We start from the raw sequence: 13,603 nt of genomic DNA on the forward strand, positions 1-13,603 counted from the left end.
GAAACACATATCAAAGCCTAAGGCCCTATATGTGTTGCATAAGATATTCCAATTCATCTTATAATATGCCTTAGATAAATCCAATTTAAGCACCATTCCTAGTCTTTTACTTACTTTCAGTGAGTGGATCACTTTATGTGCCACCACTATTTTGTCCATAATTTGTCTACCTTCCAAAAACCATTTTTGCTAGGGAGATATAAGTTAGGGATGAGGGGTTTAAACTAAACGGCTATAATCATTGTGATTACCTTGTAGACCACATTGCACAATGTTATCGGTTAATATGCACTAGGATTCTTGGCGTTTTCTTTATTTGGGATCAACAATAAGCATGTGACATCTAAAGCTTTTAAAATTGTTTTGAGCTTTCATGGATTCTGCAATGACGCTCCATACCACCTCTCCAATTATTAACCAGTAGGACTAAAATAATTCCGGAGTGAACCCATCCCACAGAGGAGCATTATTGAGGGGTGTTACTTTAATGTTGGTTTAATCTCCTCCTAAGAGATTTTTGACATGAGAGCCTCATTTTATTCAAGTATGATGACCATGGAAAATTTTAAGGATGGAAAATTATCTTGAAGGTTAAAAATATTAGCGAATCTCACTAGTCCCTAATATACAAGCTAAAACTATAAAATGTTTATTGTTGTATTTGTAAAATTATTCAAATTTATAATGATTTTATATATACTCTCTATATAATTTTGGCGAAAAGTAAAATAATATTCTATTTGTAAAATTTGGGCAAATCATTTTTATAAAAAATGGAAATTGTGGACTCTTTTTTTAGAAAAATCATGGAAAATTAGGCCACTTGTGAATATTAGCCCCTAAAATTTTCCATGATAATGATCGAACAGATATATCTAGTTACCTATGTGAAAGTAAAACATATATGCATTAAAAAAAAAAGAAAAAAAACATGAAACATGATTCTTAACCATGAAGATTCACCCCCACTTTATTATGGAGATTCTTAATCTATGAATAGACTTTGTTACAATACCATGAATCAATACTGTAGGTTTTAACCCCGTACAGAAATTACCTCCATGCGAATTCTAAAACATAGAAAATAAACAATGCGAGAGCATAACACATAAAACACATATACACAGAGATTTTCCCACTGGATCCCAAAACCAGGACTACTAGCTTGATTTTTCATTATATTCCTTTCAATGTTACAATACATATCTATACATGCCGAAGCATCCAATACCATGGACCGAAAACCATCGTGTCCAAAACCATGGACCAAAAACCATAGGTAGGTTCGCCCAACCTAATATAGGGTCCAAAAAAAAATTTCCTGGGGCGTTGCCCGGACCCTGTAGAGGGGGGCTACCCACTGCGCAATCGGCGCAATGAAGGGGGGGCTCCGCCCCCCCGGCTAAACCCCCAGTTCACTACGTGGGTTAGTCGTGGAAAGAATATAACACAACCAACAATCTCCCACTTGTTGTTTTCTTTCCATAAGGGGCCACAGGAGAGCTTAGTCATTTTTCTAGCCCTGAAATGCCCATTGTTTATGTACACCAAAAGAACTTCTCAGAGCTCACAGATTTTGTCAATGCATCTGCAGTATTCTTCAAAGTGTCCACCTTTACCAGCAACACTTTTTTTTCTTCTATCATATCCCTCACAAAGTGATACTGAACATCAATTTGCTTTGTCTTTGAATGATAAGCAGGGTTCTTTGCCAAGAAAATTGCACTTTGGCTGTCACAGTCTATTCTTATAGCTCCCTGTACTAACCCCATACTTGAACACAATCTCTACAACTAAACTGCTTCCTTGCTTGCATGAGTGGCTATCATGTATTCTGCCTCTATAGTTGATAGTGCCACTACAGATTGTTTCTTACTCATCCAACTGACTGCACCTCCAAATAGGTTAAACACATACCCACTTATAGATCTTCTCTGATCAAGATCTCCAGCCCAGTCTGCATCAACAAAGCCACGAATATCCAACACTCTGTCCAATCCTGGTCTTCCTTGGTAGCACAAACCATAATCACTAGTGCCACGCAAATACCCGAAACCCGCTTCACTGCTGTCCAGTGCTTCTTCCATGGTTTTGACATAAACCTGCTCAATACTCCCACTGCATGTGCAATGTCTGGTCTAGTACAGACCATTGCATACATCAGGCTACCGACTGCACTCACATATGGAACACGGGACATGTCCTCTTCCTCCTCTTGTGTCTTGGGACATTGTTCAGCAGATAACCTCACACCTACAGGAATAGGAACCTTCACATGTTTACTATCCTGGATATTAAACCTCTGCAGTATTGTCTCGTCATACTTCCTCTGGTTTAACGAGAGCTTTCTCTTTGCCCGATCTCTTTTAGTTTCCATGCCCAAAATATATTTTGCAGCACCAAGATCTTTCATGTCGAATTTGGAAGACAATTGGGTCTTCAAATCCTGGATAATTTCTTTGTCATTTCCAACCAGCAACATATCATCCACATATAAGACCAGATAAATAACACGGTCACCGATTAATCTAAAATACACACAGTGATCTGCTTTGCTTCTGGTGAAGCCAAGTCCTCGTATAAATGTATCAAATTTCTGATACCACATCCTTGGTGATTGTTTTAACCCATACAGAGACTTCTTTAACTTTCATACCAGTTATTTCTTACCCTTTACCGCAAAGCCTTCAGGTTGCTTCATGTAGATTTCCTCTTCCAAATCGCCATGAAGAAATGTTGTCTTCACATCCATCTGTTCTACCCCAAAATCAAAAGCATCAGCAACAGATAAAAGTAACCTAATAGAAGTTACCTTGGCAACAGGAGAAAAAATATCACCAAAATCAATTCCCGGCACCTGGGAATAACCATTTGCTACCAATCGAGCTTTGTATTTCTCCACCTTCCCTTCTACATTTGTCTTCTTTTTTAACACCCATTTGCTACCAATGGGTTTCCTTCCAGCCAGCAACTCCACCAGATCCCAAGCCTCATTTTTGTGCAAAGATGCCATTTCATCAACCATGGCCTCTTTCTAGAGTTTTCCATCCTCTGAATCTACTACTTCCTTCACAGTTCTGGGATCATCATCAGTAACAGACAAAGCAAAATTTGAACAGAAAGCAAAAGGACTATACCTTTCTAGCTACCTTCTTTCTCGAACTGATCTTCTCACAGCCGGAGTTTGTGGCTCTTCATCTTTTGATTCCTCCTCTGCTGCAGAGTCTGATTCTTCCTCCTTTAGCTCAAACTCTATCTTCTCAGGTTCCTTTGGTTGGACTTCATGTTTAATCACATCTTTTACCTCTTCGAACACCACATCTCGGCTTTACACAACCTTCCGTGTGACTGGGTTCCAAAGCTTATAACCCTTCAAACCATCCTTATACCCAATAAAGATGCACTTTTTAGATTTACTATCCAACTTGGTTCATTTCTCCTTTGGAACATGTACATATGCATCACATCCAAATAACCTTAGACGTGAAAGAGAGGGTTTCTTACCAGTCCATACTTCTTGTGGAGTCTTATCCTCCAACGCTAATGAAGGTGACCTGTTGACCAAGTAACATGCAGTATCTACCGCATCTGCCCCGAATTCCTGTCCTAACCCGACACCACTGAGCATGCTTCTTGCCCTTTCCATCAACGTCTTGTTCATTCTTTCTGCGACTCCATTTTGCTGAGGTGTATATGGAGTAGTCTTCTGCCGTGCTATACCACACTTCTTACAGAATTCTTCAAATTCCTTGCTGCAAAACTCTCCACCATTATCTGTCCTCAACACCTTTATCTTCTTCTCTGTCTGATTTTCCACCAGAGCCTTAAATTCTTTAAACCTATCAAAGACTTCAGATTTATTCTTAAGGAAATATATCCATGTATTCCTTGAGAAGTCATCTATAAATGATATATAGTACACAGACTTACCCAGTGATGGAACCTTCACAGGTCCAAACACATCACTGTGCACAAGCTCTAATATTTGTTTCGCCCTCTTAGCACCAGAGGGGAAACTCACCTGATTCTGCTTCCCATATACACAATTTTCACAGAAATCAAAATCAAGAGAGCTATTAGTCATACCTTCTACCATACCTTTACCATGAAGTATTCGAAGGCCCTTCTCTCCAATATGTCCAAGCCTTTGATGCCACAGCATGGTCTTCTCTCCAGAGACCACTAGATTTTCAGCTCCACTTTCAAGAACCACAGAACTGTTGCACCCATCAACAACAGTGCTACCTTGCAACTTGTACAGAGTTCCAGCCCAAACTCCCCGGATCAATACCAGTGCTCCGCGAACCATCTTGCAAGTATCATTCTCTAACATTGTTTTTACACCTGCATCATCCAACTTGCTTACAGAAATCAGATTTCTGGCCAATGCAGGAATATGCAGAACACCCGGAAGTGTTCTAACCCTTCCACCTTGCAACTTCAACTTTACTTTTCTACAACCAATGATTCTAGCCTTCTTATCATCTCCTAAGAAGACATCACCACCATCGTATTTCTCATACTCGTAGAACCACTCTCTATGGGGAGTGAAGTGAAAGGATGCACCTGAGTCAATCAACCATGCCTCATGATCTACATGTGTACTTGACGAAGCCAAGTACACATCCCCACCTTCATCTGAGGTGGATTTCGCCTCTGCAGAAGGAGCATCATCAGATCCCTTTCCTTTATCAGGAGCTTTAGATTTACAGTCCCTTTTGAAGTGCCCTTCCTTTCCGCATTTCCAGCACACCACCTTTACAGGTTTTCCTGGAGATTTAGATCTCCCTCTAGATTTAGATCTCCCACTCGATGACTTATTTTTGTTTCTATTCTGGGACCGTCCTCGTATAGACAAGGCATCACCATTCTGGCTCTCCATATTTTTCCATCTCATCTCCTCCGTCAGCAAGGCTGAGACTATTTCATCAAACTGCAAAGCAGTTGCATTGCTACCTATTGCAATAAACAGACTATCACACGAATCTGGTAGAGAACACAACAAACTAATGCACTTATCTTCATCTGAAATTTTAATATCAATAGACATTAACTGACTTACCACAGTATTAAATGCGTTCAGATGCTCTGTCACCGAGTCTCTATCTTTCATCCTCAGGTTATACAGCTTTTTCCGCAGGAACAATTTATTCACTAGAGACTTAGATTGGTACAAAGTCCCTAACTTGTCCCACAAAGCCTTCGCCGTAGCTTCCCCTGATACATTCAGCAATACTGAATCTGAGACACACAATCGTATTGTGCTCTTTGCCTTCCGATCCTACTTCTTCCATTCTTCATCGGTCACTCCCGTTGATTTAGTACCTGGATCTACCGCGATCCACTGATCTTTATCCACCAACAGATCCTCCATCTTGAGTTTCCACAACTCAAAACTCTGACCATTGAACTTCTTGATCTCTATCTTTCCACTGCTTGCCATCTTCTTTCACCATAAGAATCGATCTCGCAGATCTCCCACTGAATAGGGTCTACCACAGGCCGGAGCGAAACCCCTCAGCAACAAAGGTGTCCCCTTGAAGCCAAAAAAACTCTTATACCAAATGTAGGTTTTAACCCCGTACAGAAATTACCTGCATACGAATTCTAAAACATAGAAAATAAACAATGCGAGAGCATAACACATAAAACACATATACACAGAGATTTTCCCATTGGATCCAAAAACCGGGACTACTAGCTTGATTTTTCATCATATTCATTTCAATGTTACAATACATATTTATACATGTCGAAGTATCCAATACCATGGACCAAAAACCATCGCGTCCAAAACCATGTACCAAAAACCATAGGTAGGTTCGCCCAACCTAATATAGGGTCAAAAAAAAAATTTCCCATGGCGTTACCCCAGACCCTGTAGAAGGGGGCTACCCACCCCCCTCAAACCCCCCGGACAAAGGAGGCTGCCGCCCCCCCTGTGATCCCCCCGCTGTGCAATTGGTGCAACGAAGGGGGGGCTCTGCCCCCCCTCTAGCCCCCCACTTCACTACGTGGGTTAGTCGTGGAAAGAATATAACACAACCCAACAAATACCACATGCTCAAAAAGCCAGAACTCATTTCATATGACATTTTTCTCAACTAATGAATTTAAATAAAAGAGAAAAATGACATAACTGCTTTTAAAATAATTCTCAGCCTTTGATTTGTGTATAGTACAGAGAATATTCTATGGAGGTTAAATCTCTACCATTCACATATTAATTATTGATAATTAAATTAAAATTCTGAAGCCCAAATTCAAAATAGACATACCTATAGGCATACCTTTTTTTTTAAATTTTATTTATTTTAATGCATTAAACAATAATCCTCTTAAATATAGATAAACTGAAAAAACATGTTAAATAAAATATTATGATATCCTTAATACTTGTACTTTGGTTCTAATTGAGAACTCTATAGTACACCAATACTAACAAATTACTTGAATTCCAACTGCCTAATCCAAAAGTTACCCAAAAAAACAAAAATCATTAATCAGTAGAAAAATATAACTAATCTAAAATATGACAGAATTAGTAACTCATGCAATGTATATATTAGATTTTCATCCATTGTCTTTCTGGCTTTAAATAAGGTAACAATGAGTTGTAATTTCATTATTTTGAAAATATGAGGATCTTCATTTCGATTTTAGCAAACAAATAAATTACAACCCTGGTTGGATGTGTGAAGGCGCCCAATGATATGATGGGAGACACTTCGTGAAACACCAAACTACCCGATATTATCTTCCAAACAATATCTCCACGGCATATTATATTGTTTTGAGATATGACCTCTCAGAGATATTAGAAGAGTTCTTGCCATCGATCTCGGCCTTTGGGAGATACGAAAAGACTAGAAGAAGATCGACACAATTAGATGTTTACACAGAAATAATGTGAAGCACTTAAAATGTTAGGTTAGTTAAATTTGGGGTTTCTTAAAGCAGTGGATTGTGAAAGAAATAATAATCAATGTAATTGAAAGTGCAATCCACTGTTATTTGCATTTTGGTTTTCTACCTTTTTATCCTTCAAGGTCAACCTTTATATATTTAAAAATTTATTTAACATATAGAATGACAAGCACGTATCTAGGTATCATTCTCCAACTCTCTTCACCCGGAGAACAAACAAAGGTAAAGAATGTATATAATATTGTTGGAACTTCTCAAGGTTTGGTATTTTTATTTAGATTGTAGATTTCAAAAATATTTCGAAATCTAACAATTAATTTTGTTATTGTTAATTACCTTTCAGAAAATATCTTGAAATCTACTATGAAGATACTTTGAACAGTCTTTCTATTTTTGAACGAATCCATTTTTGAAGATAAGTTCAACGGTGTTTCTATTTTTGAGTCAATCCATTTTTGAAATCTAGTATATAGTTATACTAGAGTTCCAGGTGGTTTTCAAATCGTATCCACCTGAAGAAGCTGTAGAAAAAGCAGAAGGCACCGGTGGGCGACCTTATCTTTGAATGATATGCTTGTATAGCGAATTCTGGACGTTAAATGGCATTTCAAGTGACTGTGGTATGCGCATCGACAATGGTAAGATCATATCTCGGCGTGCTGGTATTTTGGAAATATTTAAAACACATATGCCCAAATTTCTAAGTTAGTCAAACAGAAGCCCCCACAGAATATTTCATGTTTGACGTTATTGTAGCGAATCTTCAGCCCTGGGCCGGTGATACGATGATACCCGTCTTCTTGTAGTTATTTTATTTTCTTCCCGACAGAGTTTCATAATCTGTATCATGCGTACCCGTCTCCCGATCGTCTCTTCGTACGAAGAAAAGGGCGGGCAGTCTATTTTATGCCCACCTATATGACCCACCTCACCTTCATCATTAATGAAAAGAGCATCTGTACAAACGCACTCACCACTTTCTTTACGGCCGTGTTTATCCGCCTGCTGCACATCATTGAAGGCGGGGCAGGATAGTATACAGTTGGATTTGAATTGCTTCCAAATAGTATAGATTGTAATGATGTATGCTACGTGCCAGTGACTTTATGATAATAACATGTCAGACAAATAGCTGTAAATTAAATAATATTATTATAAATTATATTAGTAGATTTAGTAGTCAAGATCGCTGTCTTGAGGTGGGTTTTTGTCTCACAAAAAAAGGGTCTCATATATCAATTTGGTGTCTATCTTTGCTATGACTTTATATATATCTATATATATATATAGTCAATTAAAATTATTAGTATGGTTAGGTGAAATGACTATTATCTTCTTTACTTTCAAATTTTGGCTTAAAACATGATGGGCTATAATGTTTTGATATATATTGTTGTAATAACTTTGTACTTATGAATATTATTGTATTAACTTTAAACTTTACTAAGTATTAAAACTTATCTAATTTAATAATTTTCATTAACATATAAATAGTAATTAAAACCTAACTTTCACCCAAAAAAAAATGTACACATAACCTAATTCTAAATAAAATTTTACAAATTTTTATATATACCAAATATGTTGAGACATTGCACAAACAATGTAAAAACTTCCTTAATTTAATGATTTTCAACGGCATTTGAATTGTAATTAAAAATTAGCTTTAAAAAAATATCATAAAATATTAATGATGAAGCATTAAACTAAATTCTAAATAGAATCCTACCTTATTCTTTCAAACCAATATCATCTTCTCTTATATACACCAAATATGGTATGTGACTTCAATGCTTTAAATAAAGCAAGTTGAAATCAAAGGAAATACTATTGAGACCTTGCAAAAACCAAGGGCATGGTAATTTGTGCATTTGTTTTTTTTGTACAGGGGAAGATCTATTTTTATGGTATTTATATTTGTTTTACATAGCATTATTATTTTGGTGTGTTGTTTAAATATTATATGTTTTGGAGTTTTTGGTTGGAATTTAAGGAAAAAATTTGGTTTACTTTTGATATTTGTTGTTTATAACTGGTATTTGATTGCATATATGGATTCAGTGTCTTGATAAACCCTTGAGGCACTCAGATTGTGCAGAGTTCACAATTCAAATTTCTGGAAATCTTTGATCATGTACAAAATAAGTTGTAGTCTATCTATTATATGTTTTGGGGCTTTTTCAAGCTTATTTTCTGGTCTAATTTGCCGATAATCTGGCAAGATTTTGTTGGAATCACAGGTTTGGGTTGTGAAACCTCCATAATCCTAGTGCCTTCAAGGATTTATCATGGGAAAATATTAAGCACCATGCACTAAGGCAATGATTGGCTTAGTCCTTTTTCATCTTGTCCATTGAATATGATGTCATTCTCCTCCAAAGGACAATATGAAAAGGCACCGAGCCAATGATTGGATCAATGCATGGTACTTAATATTTTCCTTCTCAAAAGACTCTCTAGCATTTATTTATAGAGAGACTAGAGCACACCTTAAGCCCACTAATCATGGCATGATGACAACCCTAACCCCTTCTATGTTATCATTCGTCATCTGTCATTTGTTCTTAATTTTCTTCATCAAGTTACTCTGCTGCAACACAATGCATAGAGGTTGGTGGATTTAGAATACCTCCAGATCCAATAGCCTCTATGCATTTTTATCCAACATTTATGAAATTGTAGTACAGTAAGCTCATGAAGAATAGGAAAAATCATCTACGCACTTTGAAATGAAATTTAATATTTTTTTGTTGGGTGTTTAACCACTAATTAAATACCTTCCAGCAAACTCACAAATAACGTTGAAGAGTACATAATTGGATTTATAATATTCCTAGATCAAAGTATTCCTGATCAAATAGTGTCTATTCACTCTATTGAAGGATTGAATATTTCGTCATTTGAAGCTTTATGATCAAAACCATGCACTCTATGGCTGCACTTAGTATTTTGCACATAAGTGGTTTGATAGGGAGTACCTCCACATCCAACTACGTTTATGAATTGTGAGACAACAATTAATATTTGTAGTTGTTGCCATTTGCTAGGTGTTATAAGCACCTTGAATTATACTCATAAATGTTGTGGTAGAGTGCATATAAACTATTGAATGTGTAGAGATCATTGGATGCAATACTCCGACATCCAATGACCTCTATGTACTGTGAAGCAACATCTAATATTCTGTCACTACCTACTTAGACACCACTTAAAAAAACTCATATATGTCTAATCACCTTTACGCAAACTCATAAATGCAACTACACATACATGTACCCCTATGCACTATGGGACATTACCTAATATTCTACCATCACAGGCACTACTTAAACAAATTCATATATGTTTTTTCAACACCGCAAGACAAACTCATAAATGCAATTACATAGTACATGGAAACTTTGTTTATAGCTACATAGTACATATATAATTAAATAGATGATATTTACAACAAAAAAATGCCAATTTTAATAATAAATTACATGATTTTTATTAAATAATGCTTACATATAGATATATGTATGACCTTTCAAACTAAAATAATCACTTATAATACTTTACACACACTTAATATTTAAATCCTTAAAAAAAATCTTAACAATGTGTATATATATAATTTGTAATAACATTTAGTAATCCGTCACAAAGTATTTGATGACCACTCATAAATATAGTTTAAAGTGCATGGATAATATTAAATGTAAAGATATTTTAAATCCAACAATATATATACACTCTCCTCTGCTTAGACATTTAATATTTTAAAACTTGTTGTTTAGCCAATAGCATTTAAATTCAATAATATATATACACTGTCCTCTGCTTAGATATTTAATATTTTAAAACTTGGTGTTTAGCCAATAGCAAATGTTGTAGTATGTTGTAATAAACAATATGTAATAAGTAAATGATTGACTTACCATTTTTACATATTATCCAAATGATTGTATATATATGTAAACACAGTATTTACCTTAACTAACCCACTTTTTAAACTACCACTACCCTCTCCTCACTCATCATGAAAGTAACGGAAAACTTCATGGAAACTTCAAAACCTTGAAAGCTTCCTTGAAAGTTCGGAGTATTGGTCGTGATAAAAGCGAAAGGGTGGGGCTTCATGTGGGCACCTCCTCACCGCCTTTACCTATCGAATACTATCTCCTCCTCTACCTACCGAATATCTTTTAGTCCTCAGTTCATATATTTATTACATAGACAAGAAGCACCCGCTCTCTCTCGCGTTACAAGAAACGTATCTTCTTGTTTTTCTATGTTCCGATCCTTCTGCAACACTTCTCCTGGATTTTATCATAATCTTGGAACCATAGTCCCCAACCAAATCACTAGAGAGCCGACGGTTTGTGAGGCCACTGTCACTTGCCCGATTTCGAGGTTCTATAGACTTGGAGCTACTTGCCAGTGAAATGCAGATTATGTCTGCCTTCCCTGTTCATGGCAGAAGATTGCTGCAAGATCCAAAGATATTGCAGTCATCCGCGCCCATCGGCCTATCAGTGGAGCGTCTAGAGGAATCGAGAGACGTTCCCTACGTAGTAAATACGAGATTTGACTCAACCTTAGCCGTCATCATTGCAGCCTTGTTCTGCTCCCTTCTATTTGCTTTGGGGATGAGTGCCCTGCTACGCTGTCGACAGCTCTGCAGACAATGGCTACTGGAGGCCGAACCAGCACTCGATGGGGCTGCCGAAGGAGCTCAAATTGGCATCAAGAAAATGGATATAAAAGCATTGCCAGTGACGGTGTACTACATGGGGTCGCGCTTCCCAGGCAATGATTGCCCCATCTGCTTGGCAGAATTCACGGAGGGAGAAAAGGTGAGAGTATTACCAGAATGTTGTCACAGCTTCCACGCGGATTGCATAGACGCATGGTTGCTTTCCAATGCCTCTTGTCCTTCATGTCGACACTCTCTGCTTTACGTTTTGTCAAAGAAACCATCAGGGATCGCCCGGCCAGTCCCCCAGCCCGCTGAAAGCCCCCGGATGGAAGTTAATCAAGGAAATGAAAGTGTTGAAGCAAATCATGATGTTCAGTCTCTGCAATTTTTGGGGGACGGGTCGACATTGGCAGCTTCTTCATCTTTGGATTCCTCCAAATCAAAGGACTTGGAAATAGGTAATGTGGTTGACACTAGAAATTCGTGATTGGACTATGCAGTGAGGAAGCCACAAAGTGCAGGGGGCAGAACACTGATGTAAACTACTGTGTGAATATAGAGCAGGAGGCAGAACACTGGTAAAATTGTATGTGTAGATATTATACAAGATAGAGGCGTAGTGTGCACTGTATATGCGTGTGTAACATTGTTGCTCATATGAATTTCAAAAATTCTAGGTTGATACCATGTTTTGCCCAGATGAGATATTTTAAGGGGAAACATGTTTTCTTCAGTAAAATGAATGAATATATTAAGGGGAAAAATGTTTTCTCCGAGTAAAATGAATGAATATAGATGAATTGTTCGAGAAATTAACAAATGAATTGCTACCCATTGGGCTAATGTTCGACTTAAAATTATATTTTCAACGATTACCAGTACGGCCACTTGTTTAGAGAGGAGATTAATGTAACTAACTTGGAGAGAACTTTTATATATGAAAATAGATCCTTAACGAGGCGTCTCCCCCGTGTCATGCGGGGTGAAAATTCAGAAGGAAGTTGCGGGTTGAATGTTTGTTGGATTCTGATATGTCAAAAACAAAAAATAATGGTACGGAGGTGATGTTTATGGATAGAAAATAATTGAAACTTTGATAGGATTGTGATAAAAAATTGAAAATTCCTGGGAAATTTTGGAAGATTATGACAAAAATATGATGGGAATTATAACGGTCTGTGGATTCCATAGACAAAGCTTTTTGAAAATTCTGGGGGTAGAAATTACAAAATAGATTAGTCAGAGGTCATAAATATAAATTATATGGAAAAGTCAGTGTGATTTTTGTTAAACTTTTGTAGAAATTTTTAGAAATCTGGGTTACAGCTATCAAACTTCAAAATTTTAGGTGCACAAGGGTTTTGATGGCACTAAATTCCTTTTTTACCATTAAAAAACAATTCAAATCAAATCTTTTGAAAATAAATAATAAACTTACAGCAAAAAATAGCTTTCCCCATAAATATATAACCCCTTAAACAATACTTTATAAAATTATATAATTAATAAAAACTTTGATCCAAAATTTATCTTGATATTATTTTAAATTTACATAAAAAAAATAAAATCTAAATTTATATTAATAAAATTTAAATAATTTAAATTAGACATTTATTAATATTTTTCATAGAAGATAACTTAAACTTACTATTAAAAAAAAAAAGTTATTTTCGTAATTTAAAAAATATAACATCTTCAAATAAAAATCATGTTTCACGGCTTAATTTAGTAATCAATCAAAGTGTAACTCAGTAGGCTTACAATCACGATGAACGTTGCCTTGTAATAAGGAACTTAATCTCGTGAGCTCTCAATATTAAGCCAAGCTAAGCGAACATTTTTATACAAATGCACATGTTATCCCCGAATCAAAATAGATGGAACTTTTTCGATCCAATTAGATTGGATTTCACAATCTTGAATGTGAGAGTTTCTCGGTGAGATTAATTTTTTTACTAGTTAATGTTGACTAATAAAGTTTGATATTGACGTGGT

The 13,603-nt window shown here is 36.4% G+C and overlaps 1 protein-coding gene across 1 annotated transcript; it reads left to right on the forward strand.

Moving 5' to 3' along the window:
- The first annotated feature begins 11,111 nt into the window (after positions 1 to 11,111).
- On the forward strand, positions 11,112 to 12,295 carry LOC149235157 (putative E3 ubiquitin-protein ligase ATL45). Its single transcript, XM_089461298.1, has one exon. The coding sequence runs from the start codon at positions 11,355 to 11,357 to the stop codon at positions 12,093 to 12,095; it is 741 nt and encodes a 246-aa protein (XP_089317424.1). The 5' UTR covers positions 11,112 to 11,354; the 3' UTR covers positions 12,096 to 12,295.
- Positions 12,296 to 13,603: the final 1,308 nt, after the last annotated feature.

Source organism: Pinus tabuliformis, chromosome 8, assembly GCF_031772625.1.
Source record: "Pinus tabuliformis cultivar Carrire ecotype Pingquan chromosome 8, CPIR1, whole genome shotgun sequence".
Taxonomy (NCBI): Eukaryota; Viridiplantae; Streptophyta; class Pinopsida; order Pinales; family Pinaceae; genus Pinus; species Pinus tabuliformis.

What these genes read in the sequence shown, in the direction of transcription:
- LOC149235157 (XM_089461298.1), top strand. Translation starts at nt 11,355, where the DNA reads ATGCAGATTATGTCTGCCTTCCCTGTTCATGGCAGAAGATTGCTGCAA.